The sequence below is a fragment of the Mus musculus genome, chromosome 12, assembly GCF_000001635.26.
Source record: "Mus musculus strain C57BL/6J chromosome 12, GRCm38.p6 C57BL/6J".
NCBI classification, from domain to species: domain Eukaryota; kingdom Metazoa; phylum Chordata; class Mammalia; order Rodentia; family Muridae; genus Mus; species Mus musculus.
In genome coordinates this window covers 91,574,864-91,593,061 of record NC_000078.6, presented here as the reverse complement: position 1 = coordinate 91,593,061, position 18,198 = coordinate 91,574,864, and the positions used below count along the sequence as shown (strand labels likewise).

The following is an 18,198-nucleotide window of genomic DNA, read 5'->3' as shown; positions in this document are numbered from 1 at the left end:
TTCTGTTTGAGACAGGATCTCTCTACATATTACTGACTGTCCTAGAACTCACGGAGATCCTCCTGCCTCTGCCTAAAATCAAAGGTGTGCCTACCATCCCTGGCTAATACAGATATTTTTATCTGCCTATATAAAATATTTTGAAGTTAGAGAAAGATATTCATTACAAAAAAAGGCACTACATACATTAAAAATATAAGCTGTATCTACATTCATTAAAAATATAAACTTAGGGGCTGGATAGTTGGCTCAGCGGGTAAGAGCACTGACTGCTCTTCCAGAGGTCCTGAGTTTAAATCCCAGCAACCACAAGGAGGCTCATAACCACCCGTAATGAGATCTGACGCCCTCTTCTGGTGTGTCTGAAGACAGCTACAGTGTACTCATATAAATAAAGTAAATACATCTTTCAAAAATATTATATAAACTCAAAATTGGAAATCCAGTGTGTTTTATACAAAGGGCTATTACAATTAGAAGGCATTCAAGCTTTAGAAGAAAGGAGGAGGGTCAGTTAAAAAGAAACATGATACAGTTTTGCTTGAGCGCCTTCTGGACAGTCTTGTCTTGGAAGTTAAACATTAAGTTCCAGAATTTTTATATAAGATCAGAAAATATCTGAAGCTGGTTGACATACACTCACTGTGACTACAGGGGTGCTACAGCTAATTGAAGAAGTAGAGACAATACACTGGAATGGAATCCTTGGTGGTTTCTTACAGGCACGTGGGCACTGAAAGGGGAAGAGGTTTGGGGAAACCCACTGTGTGTTAGGCATCATTGCAATCTAGACTGTATAGACATGGGAAGAGCCTCCAGTAGTCTGATTGTATTGTTTTTTTTTTTCTAGAAGTTTACTTGTATTTCTGTATATACATGTGTATTCCTGTACTTGTGTGCTCAGGTACTTGAGGAGCTGGAGCCGTGCTGCTTTCAGTCTCCTGATGTCCCCAGGAAGAGCACTTTTAACTGAGGAGCCATCTCTCTCTCTCTCTCTCTCTCTCTTTTTTTTTGTTTTTTCGAGACAGGGTTTCTCTGTGTAGCCCTGGCTGTCCTGGAACTCACTCTGTAGAACGAGGCTGGCTTCGAACTCAGAATTCCGCCTGCCTCTGCCTCCCAAGTGCTGGGATTAAAGGCGTGTGCCACCACGGCCGGCTTGCATGGAGTCTTAAAAAATCAGAGTGAGACTCACTGGGAATGGGCCTCCCGGTTTTTCATGATAACGGTAACCTTAATATTTAAAAAAAACCCAAAATGTTCAAAGTGTTGATTGGATCACAATTTCAAATACTTATGTCCTGTGAATTATTTTCTAGTGCTCCAGACCAGACACACCTTGCAGGGAACTGTTGAGCCACTATTTAGTGGCCAAATGTACTGTGGCACTTGCCTTTAATGCCAGCACTCAAAGAGCAGAGGAAGGTGGATCTCTGTGAGTTCAAGGCCAGCTAGGACTACAAGGATTCTGTGTAGTCCTGGAACTTGTAGACCCTGTCTCAAACAAACAAAAAAAGAGAAAAAGAAAAAAAAAAAAAAAGAAATTAAAGGAGAGAATGGAGCTAATGTTGAAGAAATCCTAGAGTCAAGTGTGGTGGCATGCCTTTGATCCCAGCACTGGGAAAGTAGAGGCAGGCAGTTCTCTGAGTTACAGGAAAGCCAGAGAAACCCTGAGGTGAAAAAAAAATTCTCTCAAGAGAAGGTTTATGTCCAGCTTCTTAGTATGCATGGTCCCAGTCTTCGCTAATCCCCTTCCCTGAGGTCATAGGAAACAATCTGTAGTCTTTCCATGCTCTTCTAGTCTTTGATATTTCACTTATCTGGCTTCACTGGCATAGAATGACATTGTCTGATTGCTTTTTGAACATAAAATGCCCACGTCCACATTACATTTTGTCCCCATATTCCTAGGACCAGGGAAAGTGGCAGTTGTTAAATTCTGCCTACCAAACAGGAATCTGTTCCGTAAAATATTGATACAAAGGCAGAATTTGCTTGCACGTCCCAGGTCAAACTCCCGATGAATTGCACTCCAAGATACCAACAGACTCTGCCTGATCTCTTGGGACAGGCCAGGCAAGTTGATGAGTCAACGGCATGGGTTTCAGATGTGGTTAGTCACTGTGTGCTGGCCAGTGTGCAAATCACAGCACTCTGGTAACATTAAAAACAGAGCAGTAATGTATGTCAGGGAGTCAAATATGTAGTAGTTGTATCCGAGTTCCTTTTCTTTTTTCGTCATTTCTACCACCCTAAGAAGTCATCTAAAGTACTTTTGAGTTGGTAGAGGCTGACTCTTTGGGGCATTTTAGCCAAACCACCTAATAGTTTAATTTTGTACAGACAAACGGCTGGAAACACCTACAGGCGTCCCTAATTCTGTAAAGTAGACAGAGGGAGAACAAAGCTTTCCTAGCCTTTGGACTTATACACAACTTCACGAGGTCTGTCCTTTGCAAGAGGCGCGAACTTCCTCCTCATCCGACCTAAGCTCACGAATCAAAAGATGACTCCGCATTTAAAAACTGTCCCAAGCCCCAGCGCGCGGGAGCCGGAAGCCGCGCCACGTGACCCGCCGTCCCTCCGCAGCCATCCTCCGGGGAAGCCTATCGCTTCGGCGGCTACTCCCACTCCTCCGCTCCACCGGAGCGGCTGCGCGTCCACCCGACGCAGCGCTAGGTACCCTTGATCGCTGGCTTCCCTCAATACCCCAGCCTCCTCCGGAGGACGCCTCCCGGTCCAACCGGTCGCCACCACCACCGCCACGGACCGCTTCCGCCAGGGTGCGGACCACGTGATCGCGCGAGCCATAGGGGGGTGGGGAAAAGGCCGCGGCGCGCGCCTTCTTTACTCCAGGCCCGCGGCCCCGCCCACCCGGCCACCCAGCCGGGGCGGGGGGGAGGGGGGGGAAAAGAAACCTGGCGACGCCCCGGGCGCGCGTGCGCACGCGGTTCTCGCGGTGTCTCGCGCTCGGCCCCGCCCCCCGCTGCCCCCGCCCTTTCCGCCCCTCCCTCCCTCCGCCCTGTCTCTCGGCGGCGGCGGCGGCGGCGGCTCGCGCAGCTCGTTGGCTCGCTATATAAAGGGGAGAAGCAGGCGGACCGGACGGCTGGAGCTGCAGCCGGTGGCGGCAGCGGTGGCGCGGGGAGCGGTGACCGGTGTTGGTTTCCCTCCTCGGCGCCGAGTGGGGAGCGGGTGACGCCCCCTAACCCCCTAAGGGGTCGTGGCTAATTTTTTCCCCCATTTTTTCTTTTTTCTTTAGGCGATTCTCGAGGTTTTTAGCTGCGGGAGGAGTGCCCCCCTCCTCCTGCTCTCCCGCCTCTTACTCCTTCTGGATCGGTTTTGTTGAGAGATTTTTTTTTTTTTGCCCCACTCTTGGCGGGTGACTTGGGTCACCCTCCGGGTCTCAGTTGTTTTTTTTTTTTTTTCTTTTTTTTTTTTTTTTTAAATTTTTTTTTCCTTTCTTTCTATCTCGTTCCCTCTTGTTTGTGTTGTGTGTGGAAATGGCGAACTCGGCAAACACAAACACCGTGGTAAGGACGTGGTGCGGTGGCCGGCGGGGGCTGCGAAGGTTCCGGCGGCAGGCAACGGCTGGCTGGGACGGACGGACGGACGGGCGGGCGGGCGGGGGCGGGCCCGGGCGAGGCGGCGCTCCCGACCGGGTCCCCTCCGCCCTCCACCGCCGCCGCTGCCCGCCGCGGGCCTGGCCGGGCGGGGGGGACGCCGAGGACTGGCGGGAGGAGGGCGGCGGGGGCCGGGAGCGCCGCGGGGCGGGCCACGCAGGCCGTTGGGGCCCTGGCTTGCCGACCCCGGGGCGCGGACGGGCGGGCGATGGCCCCACGCGGGGACCCGGACCCGGCCAGTCCCCGAGCGAGCGGCTGCGGGTCGAGCCCCGCGTCTGGGGAAGCCTCTCGGATACCGCCGAGGCCGGGCGTGCCTTCGGGGGCTCTCCGGAGGTGGTGCTTTGGGAGAGCCTCCTTTGGGGCCGATTTTACTAATCCTCCGAAAGGAAAGAAAGAAAGAAAAAAAAAAAGACAAAAAAATTATGAAGGTTGGAAAGCACTTATCTCGGTTCCTCCCCAGTGGGTAAAATGGCGAAGGGGAAGCAAAACCCCCGCGGTATCTTCGACTAGCCTAAGCACCAGAACAAACAAAGCCTACATGAATGGCCCAAGAGTCCCCGCTTTCGCCTCGAGATTTGCCTACTTCTTCCCGTTGCTCCCTTTTTTAAAAAGGAGCAAAAAAAAATTTTTTTTTGGTTACTTGCGATCACGTAGGTTTGCAAAAAGCAGTCACATAAAAATAACCTTTTAAAAGAGTCACCAACGCAATGTGATCACTAGGCCACCCCATCTCTTGATTTCTTTTTATGACAATAAAGCACAATATTTGTTTTTTTGTTTGTTTATTTTTAAAAAAAATTTTTTTTTTTCATTTTGCCCGGTCCCAAACGCCGCAGAGCAGCCTGCGGCTGCCCGACACTATACCGTTGGCGACTCGGGTCGATCCATCATGGCTGCGGCCGCTTACCCTGCTTTTCAGTGCCTGCGCCTTGTGGTCCTCCTCCCTTTGGCTGCCCTGTTTATATAGAGCCATTGCCGCTCTCTAATATAGACTCTGCCAGGATGGGAAGGTGCTTTTCAGGCCTACGTCACCGCCTCTCCATTTAAACACCAGATCCGGCTTTAAATAGTGAGAGCTGCTGAGCGCGGGGCTGGGAGGTGCGTGCTCCCGAGGCGAGAGGAGCCGGCGTGCGGAGCTCATTTTATTTCTAGGCTCCTTTCACGCCGAGATTTCGCTCCGGAGCCGGGAGGCTGTTGTCACGGACCCGAGTGTTTTGCTGTGGCCGCTAGAGTGTACTGCCTTTGTTTGTAGTGGGAAGTAGGCCAGAATTGCAGCCTCGTTTTGTTCTTTCTCCCTTCCCTTTATAAGAGTTTCATTTTAAATCGTTTTAGATCAGATAAAATGATTTCCTCCCCCCCACCCGCCCCCTTGGAGGAGATACGGTCAACATTCTCGGCTTAAAAAAAAAATGCGTTGTACATTAAATGTTTCCGGAGGAGGACTTGAGTTTGGTGGTGTGTTCTTAATACCCAAGGCATGAAGCTTTTCAAAGAAATAGTGACTGACTCTCCCCTGTGAGATCTGTGCTCACAATCTATTGCTTGATGTGTGTGTAGAGGCACAGCCTAAACTGAGCTTTAAGAATTAAAGATTAAGTGGTGGTTTTAATTTTACCAGTGGCTAGCATGGTATCTAGTATAAAAATCCACCTAGGTGACCTAATATTGTGCCTAAAAATTAGCATCTTCTAAAAGGAACCTTTATTAATCACTTGCTAATGCTACATGCAGTCTCTAATTCGCCAGTTTCAGAGTTTGGAATACTGTTTTAAAAGGACAGATCTAAATGACCTTGTATGCCATAAAGACAAAAGCCTGCTGCAGTGAAGTTTAGAATTTAGCATTTCCCTTTTTCCTTCAACAACGGCGCTTCTGAATGGGTTAAGTTGTAGGCTGGTTGCTGAATGATTAATTACATAGTAGCAGAGAAGGGCATTGCCTGCTTCAAGTGTTGGACTCTCCAAGGAAAGGGTTTTAGGGTAACTGATTTCAGAAACATTAAAACATCTGGTTTGCTGGAAATTGATCCTACTAATTTAAAATTACATGGCCAGTATAGAGTTTAGTGGTGTAGCCTGAAGGTAGACCAGGACAGGGAAAAAAACCAAGGTAGCTTTTGTATAATCAAACGCTGATAAGACTGCTGGGTATGACCAGGAGACGACTTGTGAACAAAAAGTTCCCCAACATCTAAGACCTGGAAAGGCTGTGAGATGGGACAGGCGTTAAATCAAGCAGGGCTAGTAGGAACCAGGAGTGACCATGAACTGTTATTAATCATGATGGTAGACATTTTGGTCACCATCAAGGAAATTACTGGAATTTGTGTTGACTGTGCATAAAGAACTTTGGTTTATGAACTACTTTGCCCAGCCTTACAGTTTTCTGTCATTGTCAAATTTAGTTTACAGTGTCTCAGTATATTGATCAGGCTGGCCTGGAACTCTGATATCCTCCTGTCTTTGCCTCCAGAGTGATAAGCCTGGCTTAGGATTGTAGTATCTTTAATTAAAGTCACAATTTAAAATAAATTTTAGATAGTTGGCCAAATGGCTTGTATTTAATAATTATTTAATTATTTCTCAAAGCCTACTATAACATTTTGAAATCAGTCTTTTATTGAATCTTATTTTTCCTTTAAAGCCTAAATTGTATAGATCTGTGATTGAAGATGTTATTAATGACGTACGAGACATTTTTCTGGATGACGGAGTGGATGAACAAGTCCTGATGGAACTAAAAACTGTGAGTTTGTCTCTTTTTAAAAGAATAGTTCAGTAATAAAGAACTTTTCTATAGGATGAATGTTTGACTTTAAGGAGAGACAGTATAGTGCAGTGAAGGGTATTGATTTAAACCTCAACTGTCCCTTCTATACTTCCTCTAACTGGGTAGGTAGATAACTTATATTTCAGCTTTCTTCCCTATAAGATAGGAATTGGTAGTACAGACTCATGGGGTGGTTGTTCTTAGGATTAAGTGTACTAAGTATAGAGAATACCTATCAAAATGCCTAATAATAGTTTTACTTGTTCACATGTGGTATTTTATGGTCCAGTTGCTTGACATGTCAGTAATAGTATTTAATTTTTTGTATTCCTATATTTGTAATCTAAAATTTGTTTATGATGGAGCGATTGAACAAATGCTTGATAAAAGAATGTAAGTACTAGAGTAAAATCCTTTTATGTACACCAAATGCTCCTTTTACATATTAAACACTGAGCTAGTTTTTCTTCTTAGGTTTATGAATAAATACTTAGATTTTTAAAATGGCATTTGTGTGGGCACTGGAGACATGGCTCAGTGCTTAAGAGTCTGGCTGTTCTTCCAGAGGGACTGGGACCGGTTCACAGCACCCACGTGGTGGCTCACAATGGTCTGTAAGTACAGTCCCAGGAGACGCCCTCTTTTGGTCTCCAGACATTAGTCAGCACACGAGTGGTGCACAGACAGTCATGTAGGCTGTCTTAGTCAGGGTTTCTATTCCTGCACAAACATCATGACCAAGAAACAAGCTGGGGAGGAAAGGGTTTATTCAGCTTACAATTTCATACTGCTGTTTATCACCAAGGAAGTCAGGACTGGAACTCAAAACAGGGCAGGAAGCAGGAGCTGATGCAGAGGCCATGGAGGGATGTTTCTTACTGGCTTGCTTCCCCTGGCTTGCTCAGCCTGCTCTCTTATACAACCAAGACTACCAGCCCAGAGATGGTCCTACCTACAAGGGGCCTTTCCCCCTTGATCACTAATTGAGAAAATGCCTTACAGCTGGATCTCATGGAGGCACTTCCTCAACTGAAGCTCCTTTCTCTGTGATAACTCCAGCTGTGTCAAGTTGACACAAAAGTAGCCAGTACATAGGCCAAACACTTGTACACACACAGTGCTCTTGTCTCTGGTGGTAGCATGAGGTGAAACTGGAGGGGTTTTGTACTTGTTGGACCCGATTTGAACATTTCGTAGTTTATTATTCTTTCATTTAAAAGTTGCATCATGTGTGGTTGGGGAAGTGACTCATCAAGTAAATGAAGAAGGTCTGAGTTGACATCTCCTTCACCACATAGAAGGTGGGTATGACCACATGTGCCTGTCACCCACTGTTGGGGGATGGAGACTGTGGGTTCCAGGAGCTTGGTGACCAGCCTGAAACTCCAGGTTTCAGTGAAAGACCTGTCTCCACGCAAGGGTGGAGAGTGATGGAGAGGACAGTAAACATCCTTCTAAAGGCTTCACATGCATGCATACAAACATTGTCTCCAAGAGAATCATTAGCTCAGTTCAGCACCTTACATGCCTAGTGCTTACCATGCCTTTCTTGTAGATTCTGTTCATGTGCAGCAGGGTTCCTTTAGGTATGTTTACTGTGCTGAGACTGTCCTAAAAATATGTATACTCTGTGCATAGTGAAATGTGCGAAGGATCTGCACACTTTATTCTTAGTGATTGTTGGAAGACCCACTATTCTAACAGAACAGTATGCAGGTTGAGTTATAGATTGCTGAACTTTTAATATTTTAAAATATCTTTTGCTTTCTCGATTGTGTAAGTGTATGAGAAATTTTTCTTTCTACCCTTGAACTAAAACTAGTGAAATGCAGGGGCAGATGGGAAGTCCAGCTCTCTAAGGCTTACCAGCCCCCCCCCCCACTCCCCCTCTGGTTAATTCTGGGAAAATTGGTATCATTTATGCAAGCCTAGACTTCTCATTTTAAAATCTGAACATTAAAAGTATCTCAATTTTTTTTGAAGTCCTCATTAATTTTTGGAAAGAGACAAATGGAACAAAAGCTGACTTTCTAAAGTTGTCCTCGGATGTGTGCTTTGTTGGCATGTGGACACCCCCATCATACGTACGCCAAATAATAAAAAATTAAAGAGAGACAAATGGCCCGAGGTCAGAAGCTGTTATAACTGTTGGCTTAGAAATTGGGGGTAGCTTCTTTACAGCTGTGCTCAAATCATCACAATTAACAAGTGGTTAGGGGACATTAGCTGTGGTCTTCTCCAGTCACACGCAGAAGCTAGAATTTAGCTCTCATTTTAAATAAAGTCTGAGCTTCAGTGTGGTGATAAAATACATCTTAATATGTTTAAGCACCTTTGGACAACTTCTAGAATATTCACTACGAGTTCGCCAGTGTAAGAAAAGGAAAAAGTAAGTTTCAGTGAGCTGAGCAACACCTACCTGGAGAGAACTATAGATGCTCTTAGTGCTTAAGGATACAAGTGTTAGAATGCCACTTACGAAACAGGAGTGGGAAGAGCGTGGAGCAGCACAAAGTAGCTACATTACAATTACATGAAGGATAAGAAAATAAGCTTAGCTCCTACAGGGAGAGAAACGGAACTCTTAAAGAGAAAAGTCATAGAATGCCTCCTTTGAAATAGGATTTGGAACAACATGGGAACAACATAAAGTATGTAATTAAATGAAGAATAAATAGACAAGCTTATCTTGGTCCTTAGTGTACTGGGGAATGTTTAACACTTTGCTGCCCTCAGTAGTTGTCTTTTCTGTCATATTATGTAAAAGATATAATTTCTAGAGGTATAGAAACGAGCCCCCAAAACTTTAATTGATTATGGTATGGGTCAATCTGGGGTCTTTATTATTTTCTCTTGCATTGTGGTTGACAGTTAGAGAATTTTATCTTCTGACTGATCCCCATAGCTGTTAAACATTCTAGTCAAAGAAATGAAGCTGTCTTGGAAAAAATCAAGTGTCTTTATTTGCATGTTTCTTACATTTGAAAGTAACCCATTCAACAGTTAATCTGCAGTTTCTGCCATCATTCTTGTCCTTTGTGAACGGCACCCAGTTAAATCTTTAGCTGAACTGCTTTATTACGCGTGGCGCCGTAATCTTATCAATGCTATTTTTGTTATGTTAAGTGGGGCAGCTCTTATACCTTGGGTTGTACTAAGAGTTAAAGCTGTTAGATGAGAATGAACCCAATTCTCTGCACTAAATTTCTTCAGGACCTCATTAGAATTTTAAGAATGCGCCCTAGATTTAAGATAGACACTAGCCTTGTCCAGGGCTCTCTGCAGGGATGAAGATGCTGTGTGGCTGTTACCTCCCGCACAGCCACGTGTGGCCGTTAAGCATTTGCAGTGTGATTAAGAGAACTGAGGAATACATTTTTGTTAATTTTACTTAATTTAAATCGCTACATGTGGCTAGTGATTCTTACCACATCGAGCTCTTCAGATTTTCTTGCTAACAGGGTTAGCATCCTTTGTGTGTTTTGTGATTTATAATGGGCTTTGTGAGTTAGCTCTGACCCTTCTCCTTTTGTAAGTGTTTGACAGATGATCAAGGTTGCTAAGGCTATCAGATAGAGTGGTAAATTAGATGATGAACTGATATGCATTGTGAGAATGCATATAATTTAAAGATTAACTAGATACTGTAGGAAATGTCATTTAAAAAAACGAAACAAAACAAACCCAGCCAATTATTTAGATGAGTTCCTGACCTGTTAACCGCTCACTTAACCCATGTGTAAACTGTGGGAGCTGGGGAAGGCATAAAGACAGTCTGTATTTAAATGGAGTGTGTATTGGCACGTGACTGGATGGGAATGACACTTCAGAAATCTTCAAAGTAAATAATGAGCAACGGAGGAAGGGAAGGCAGGAGAATTGGCACAGTGTGAGGGCTATGTAGTGAGGCTGTCTCAGAAAACCACAAAAACCAAAACAAGCTGAAAACAAAAACTCAAAGTGAATGATAAACCAGTCTGCCAGAGCTACCTATATCTAAATAGCAAGCACAACTCAATATATAACCCATGCGATTCTGAACCCTCATTCTCATTTGCCCCGCCTCCATCAAATCACTCTCCATCAGACCCGGAGCCTTGCACAAGCCAGGCCAGTGCTGTGCCAGTGAGCCACATCCTTAACCCTTGTGTCTGCTGATAAAATCCTCAGGTAGGGACAAGTCTGGAAATTCAGCTTCTAAGTCTAGTCCCTAAGCTTGGTGCATTTGCCTTGTTGGACTGGTTGGTTAATAGCTGCAAATGGAGTGTTCTGCCAGTTGCACCCTTTAGTTGTGTTCAGAAATGTTTTTATTGTTAATCTCCCTAAGGAAGTGGTATAAAAATCACTACAAGTTGAGAACCATTTTTCTTAATATACCCTAATTATACATAGATACTTGATACACTGATACAAATGCCTAAACTATACATTGAATAATTACCTGCTTTCTGTCCTTTGACAAGAACATTTAGCTACGAGGTAGTGGAAATGTGAGAGCCTAGGTATGCCATGAGAGAAAAGACTTAAATTCACATTTCTGCCGTCTTTTAATTAAGCCCTTGTCAGAGGGTGGTGAGAATTTACTTTTGACTCCATTGTGAAGTGCCATTCTCTAGCAGTGTGTTGGGCCAGACATTTGAAATGGTTTCTCCTGTTTCTACAAAGTACCCAGCTTCTGGATAAAGTGTACAAGAAATTTTATTTCAGAGCTCCCAAAAGGTGTTAGGGAGCCCAGCTTCCCCAAAGAGCAAATGAAACAGAAAGTAGAGGAAGGAACTGGTCAATGAGACGGGTATTAGGGCAAGGCAAGGGCAGTGCCAGGAGCAGTGCTCAGGGACGCTGCCTTAGACGCTTGCCTTGTAGTCATCCTACTTTTGCCTTCTGTTATTTGTTGATCTTGGATAACTTGCCCAACTTCTTGTTCTTCAGGTTCTTTTTCTTTAGAGACGGAGGTGATAATGTCTATAACTGTACTTACCTCTATAGAATTAAATAAAATGTAGTTACTAGACTGTCTCGGTGACATATACAGTTGTATGCCTCAGTCTTTTTGGGAGCAGAAGGTGAAATTTTTGTCATGTCAATTTTAGGTGCCTAGGCAAACATTGCTGAAGTGTGGGTGTGCCAGAATTAATAGTTTACTTGTGGGAAAGGGAGTAAATAGAAAGAAAAGAGCTCTTCCAATTTTCTAAGCAAAGACATACTTAACAATTCAGGTTTCCTATTTCAGCTTTCCTGTTGCCAAAAGAGTGTTACATTATCTTAGCAGCTGACAGTTAGAACCTAGACTTTTTTGATAAAGTTAAAATTGTGGAGAAGTGAAATTGAAGAGCTATGGTTAAGCAGTTAAGAGCACTTGTTGCTCTTCCCCAGGACCTGGTTTCAGTTCTCAGTGTCCACATGGAGGCCACACCACCCATAACTCCATTTCCAGGGAATCTCAATACATCCCGGCAAAACCATCATGTGCATGAGCCTTTTTTAAAAATGAAAGTAAAATATAAACATTGAGAGACTAAATCAAAACTTACTTGATGGTAAAAGCCTGGTGCTTAGTTATATGGTGTTATTTTCGTATTTGTTAAGTTACTAGATCATTTATGATTGCTAAGTTCTGATTCGTGATTGACAAGCCCAGCCCCTACAGAACTTTTGGCAGTATGTGGGACCGTGTTCATGTGTCAAAACTAGCCACCACCTTTCATATCTAAGAGGCAAGAAGAAGGAATGTTGCATTTCCTGTGGGCCATCCTGTACGATACAGATAGACTCTGCCTAAAATGCCAGTAACATCCTATGCAGAAAACAATTCTAATAAACACATTAGTTTATTTTTATAATCTTTCTTTAAATTTCATGCTAAATGACTGGTAAAATTCTAGTTATCTGTTAAATCGGAGTAAAAGAATGTCTTCATGAAGGAATTCATTCAAAAGTAGAACTATCTCTAATGGCACAGGGAGTAACTCCCTCCCCTCCAAAGAAAAGAAAACCGAAAACCCAACAAAAACAAGCCAGGGTCTCACTTTGGAGCCCTGGCTGGCCTTGAAAACAGATCCACCTGCCCCTGTCTCCCAAGTGCTTCAGATTAAAGACATGCATCAGGATGCCCAGCCTAAGTGACTGCCTTCTTTAGGGCTATGGAACTTTGCTAAGTTTCATTTTAGAAACTGAACATCAAGGGCTATGGGATAGTCTAAGGTTATTTAACAGAAAGTCGTTTGGTACTGTAAGAAATATAGTACCGTTACAGTAGCAGCCAGTCTGGCAGATAGGCCGCACTAAGCCTCTGCTCCAGAGTCTGACTAAGTGGGGTAGCAGAGTGGGACCAAGCTGCTTTTTAAAAAATAGTGTACTAGTTTCCCCTTAGCTACAGTCTTTCTTTAAAACTTTTAAAAAATATGTGTGGTGTTTTGCTTGCATGTATGTCTGCACCATGTGTGTGCTTGGTGCTTGTGGAGGCCAGTGGATGGCATTGGATTTCTTAGAACTGGGGTTGCACATACTATTGAGAGCTTCATGTGAGTACTGGTAATTGAACCTGGACCTCTGAAAGAGCAGCAAGTGCTTTTAGCTACTAAGCCTTCTCTTCAGATCCCTGATCTAATTTTTTGATGTTTTGTTTATCCTTGGTCAGCTTTGTTAGAAAAATATTAAGTGAAGTAATCCAGAACTAAGCAATTTGTGAGTTGTAGGTTGTGTGCATTCCGACCAGAATGACGCAATCTCTCCCCAGCCAGGTGTATAGTCTCCAGTTTGTGAGTCATTCCTCTGTCCAGCTTATCCATTCTGCATATGCAGCTCATCTATTAATCATTTAGTGTCCACCCAGTTGCCAGAATATCTGTCCAGTGTCATATTGTGTGTTCAGATAACCTAACAGAGTGTCTGTGGACTTCCCCTAAATCTTATCACATAGACATTGTATTTTATATCCCCATGAGAAGCTGCAAACATTCAGTAAGGTACTTTGAGAAAGAGACCACAATCACATAGCTTTTTATCACAGAATATCCTTATAGTTCTGTTTTATTGCACTGTATATAATTTGCACATTAAACTTTTATCATGGGTGGCTGGGTATGTATGTATGTATGTAGAGGAAAAGATCATATTTGAGTCACAACATAAAATTGGGAGGTGGTATTTTCACATAAGGGTGGCTATATTATAGGGTATATACATATATATCATATACTTTATAGATGTGCAGATTAATATAATTAATGTCTATAATAGTCTACAGATTATTACAGTTAAGTAGTAGATGTATTTGTAAACTTTAGAAAGTTGATCCATTAACAGTGCTGAAAACAGTGTTCTTAATTAAGCTTTTATGTACACTGTATAACCCAAGTAAAAACATAGAAACTGTTTCCTATGTTACATTTTCATTTCAATGTGATATTCTTCATAAAAAAAAAATTCAGCATTGACATTCCCAAACAGGGTTTCTCTGTGTAACAGAGCTGTGGCTGTCCTGGACTTACTTTATAGACCATGCTGGCCTCAAACTCACAGATCTGCCTGTCTCTGTCTCCTGAGTCCTGTGATTAAAGGCATGAACAGCCACACCTGGCTCAACACTGACTTTTTATGACCTACTAATAGGGTTGATGTCCTCTATTTCAAAAGCATTGATTTAGACTTTAGTACAACTTATAATTACTTTTGCAAACAACACAAAATAACCCAAGCAATTCATAATGGCGTGTGGCTCCTGCTGATAGACTAAGTCTGGGACCCCCACCTCAGAATTAGCTCTCCTCCTCTTGTGTAGCTGCCCACTCCTCCTTTCTTTCTTTTTCTTTCTTTTCTTTTCTTTTCTTTTCTTTTTTTTTTTTAGATTTATTTATTTATTATATGTAAGTACACTGTAGCTGTCTTCAGACACTCCAGAAGAGGGCGTCAGATCTCGTTACGGATGGTTGTGAGCCACCATGTGGTTGCTGGGATTTGAACTTCGGACCTTCGGAAGAGCAGTCGGGTGCTCTTACCCACTGAGCCATCTCACCAGCCCTTTCTTTCTTTTCTTGTGGTCCTGTTTTTGTGATTCTCGTTTCATGCTAACTTGGCAAGCACTCTTACTACTAAAATACACTGTGAAACTTCTCAGTTATGAGTTTTGATTGCTAGGTCCTTGCCAGGAGGAAGTAGGGGTAGAACATGTACTCAGCCGCACATTACATTGTCGCCAGTATTTCTGTTTATCATAGAGGCATCATTGGAATGATGGGACCACAACCAATTGATGGTAAAACAATAAAACATTGACTGTAGGACAGTTGAAGAGGGCTAGAGAGATGGCTCCGTCATCTGCACACAGAACATAGACCTCTGTTCCTAGAAGCAGGCACACAGCTCACAGCTGCCTGTAGTGCCAGTGCCAGGGGATTCTGCACCCTCTTCTAGTTAGTTAGTGAGGGCAACCACAAGCATGCGATATGCATTCACACACCACCACCACCCCCACCAAAATACATACATACATACATACATATGTATATATATACTTAAAAACCTATGATGGATTGGGAATTAAACACTGTTAGAAAGTGTACTTTAAGAACTAGTTTGGAGCCGGCCAGTGGTGGCGCATGCCTTTAATCCCAGCACTCGGGAGGCAGAGGCAGGCAGATTTCTGAGTTCGAGGCCAGCCTGGTCTACAGAGTGAGTCCAAGACAGCCAGGACTACACAGAGAAACCCTGCCTTGAAAAACCAAAAAAAAAAAAAAAAAAAAGAAAAAAAGAAAAAAAGAAAAGAACAGAACAGAGCTAGTTTGGATCTTGAAGCTTCATCACTTCCTCAGTTAGAAAATTACACTGTAAACGTCTTCCTCCTCTTGAGGCAGTATCTCTGGAAATGTGGAGACCAGGCTGGCCCTGGACTCATAGAAATCCACCTGCCTCTGCTTCCCAAGTGCTGGGATTGAGGGTGTGTGCCATTATGTCTGGTTTAAAAAATAGTTTCTTAAACACTGACAGTTCTTTTACTTCATATTTTGATTTTTTTAAAAGAAAAATTGTATTTTGTCTGTGTGTTGCACATACATATGTATGTGTATGTACCACCATGTGCATGTGGAGGTTAGGTAATGATTTGTGGGAGTTGGTCCCCCCTCCCCTCTCTTTCCCTCCCTCTTTCTCTCTTTCCCTCCCTCTTTCCCTCCCTCTTTCCCTCCCTTCCTCTGTCTCTGTCTCTGTCTTTGTCTCTGTCTCTCTTTGCAGAGATCAGCCAGATAAAATATGGGCTCTTAGGAAGTACCACTTTGTTGCTCTTGGAAGTTGCTTTTAGTGTGGGGTTTGTAAAGGCCTCTATTATTGGCTGGAAGTTTAAAAATAATCTAAATGAATTTTCCTTTAATTTTAGATGAGGAAAATGTGTAAGAATGTTACATGATTGAGTCACATTAGTAGATAACCCAGTATTAACTGGTTTTCCAGCCTCTGATGTAATGCTGTTACATAATTAAAGCTACTACTGGATTAGTAATAACAGCTGGCATTCAGTGATCACTGACTTTAAACTGTGGTAACCATGAACAGAGGTTAGTATTTTTTTAAGTATAGATTTCAGGCATTGAAGTATTGGGCTTGTAGGGAAGTACTTCTACTCTGAACCTGACTTTTACTCCATTTTTCAGACCACTACTAAAAGACGCTGGAGTTGTTGTAGCAGGTAGTCATAACTATAGGTCACGCAGAGAGGGCAGGGTGAGGGGTTTTTGCTTTGTTTTGAGTCTGTGTAACAAGAGGCGCCTCTGAAAGAATCCAGAAGAAACCTCTGCGTTAGCAATCTCTCAGGAGCAGACCCTGGACTTAAGAACAGAATGCTTGCTTTCTTTGCAGTTTAGAGGCACACTTTGACTTTCTTGGATAATTTCTTATAGGAGTGAAACTCAAAATTAAACACTAAACATAGGAGAAAGCAAATATGTTATGGGAAGAGTGAAATAGTTGAAAATGTTTTCCTCTCTTTTGGATGGCTCTCCCCCCTCTCCCATTATAGAGCTTACCCTGTGCTGAGGTGAGAAAGACAGATAGGCAGCCCTAATCCGAAAGGTCTCACCACCCAGGAGTGTTACCTTTTTACATAGTTTTCAGACTTTGAAGTTCTCTTATGTTTCACATACACCTTTTATACATGGCTAGGAATTAATTGACACGCTATTTTAATGGTTTTGTGCATAAAACAAAATTTCACCAGGTAGAATTTTCCCATGGTGAGATCCTTTTAGGAGTCAAAAAGGTAGAATATCGCACGCAGAGTTTGAGTTTTTAGGTTAGATATGTTCAGCTTATAGAAGTGGCTAAGCAGAAAGTGATTGTCAGTCTTCGCATTAGAAGAACGGGCGTTCCAAGAGGTGTAGAGCATCGGGATGACCGTTTCAGCCTCATTTTCTTTAACTTACAAGGTTAGACAAATGGAAAGGAAGCTGGCCTATTTAATTTAGAGTGCCTGTATTTCACAAAATTCTCACTGAGGACAGATGGATGAATATTTCTCTTTTTGACTCCTATTGAAGAGATAGAAAATTTGTATTGAGCAAAGTTCCATAAAAGCAGTTTAATAATTTTGAAATAAAAAGATAAGCTGTGATTATTCAGGGATTGACTCTGGGAACCCTGTTAAATAATACCTGCTAACTGAAGAATTACTCTAGAAAGTTTCTTGGAATGTAAAAAAAAAAATTTAAGTAAAATAAACATGTGATTTGATCAAGGTTTATTTTCCTTGTATAAAACTTGGGTGATATTTGTGTGTGTGTGTGTGATTGTATTATTTCTGGAAGAAATTTACAAACACCTAATAACTTAATATTTTGTCTATATGACCAGAGTTTTCTTTAAGTCACTGAGAAGCTTTACTGTTCTTCGTCTTAGTTGTGGGAGAATAAACTAATGCAGTCTAGGGCAGTAGATGGATTTCATTCAGAAGAACAGCAGCTTTTGTTGCAAGTTCAGCAGCAGCATCAACCCCAGCAGCAGCAGCATCACCACCACCACCACCAGCACCAGCAAGCGCAACCTCAGCAAACGGTACCTCAGCAAGCACAGACCCAGCAGGTCCTCATTCCTGCATCCCAGCAAGGTGAGAAGGCTGGAGGTCCCTGTTGTGCCTTACAAGTTACACTTGTCTTTTGAAAGTATTCCTTTGACTTTTAAGTTTTATTTATTTATTTAATGTATATGAGTACACCATTGCTCTCTTCAGACACACCAGAAGAGGGCATTAGATCCCATTACAGATGGCTGTGAGCCACCATGTGGTTGACTGCAATTGAACGCAGGACCTCTGGAAGAGCAGTCTGTGCTCTTAACTGCTGAGTCATCTCTCCAGCCCTAATTTGACTTTTAAGTTTGATGGATCCATCATCTTTTTAAACAGATGCTGGGGTCTGGAGATCTATACTGATTACTCTTTTTCTTCTCTGACTGGTAGAGTGCTTGCCTAGCACACCTGAGCCCTGGGTTCAATCCCCACCACCCCATAAACTGGGCATTGTGGAGCGTGTCTGTAATCCTAGCATTTAGGAAAAGGCAGGATCAGATATTTAAGGTTATCTTCTGTTAGTTATCTAGTGAGTGAGTTGGAAGCCAGCCTGGGCTACATGAGACCTTACCTCAAAAATAGCAAAAGAAAATAACAAAGGCAGAAGTTATGAAGAGCATCCCTGGGAGGGGAGCTATAATATGTGAATGAGCTGAGCTAGGGACCAGGTAGAGAGACATAGAGTCCCAAGAGCGTAAAGCCAGGAGGAGTTCTGTATCCCTGTGGGGAGATAGGGAGTAGAGACAGATTCCCAGAAGT

The 18,198-nt window shown here is 43.0% G+C and overlaps 1 protein-coding gene across 3 annotated transcripts in view; it reads left to right on the top strand.

Moving 5' to 3' along the window:
- The first annotated feature begins 2,574 nt into the window (after positions 1-2,574).
- Gtf2a1 (general transcription factor II A, 1) overlaps positions 2,575-18,198 on the top strand; it is a 35,226-nt gene continuing 19,602 nt past the window's right edge. Inside the window, exons 1-4 of one of the 3 annotated variants that reach the window (XM_017315260.2) lie at positions 3,408-3,527; positions 6,261-6,362; positions 7,607-7,687; positions 17,271-17,478. In XM_017315260.2, coding sequence (XP_017170749.1) covers positions 17,289-17,478 — 190 coding nt within the window. In that variant the 5' untranslated portion in view covers positions 3,408-3,527; positions 6,261-6,362; positions 7,607-7,687; positions 17,271-17,288. Of the gene's footprint in view, positions 2,677-3,407; positions 3,528-6,260; positions 6,363-7,606; positions 7,688-17,270; positions 17,479-18,198 lie in introns of those variants that run through there. The other 2 variants (NM_175335.3, NM_031391.2) reach the window with 2 other exon arrangements.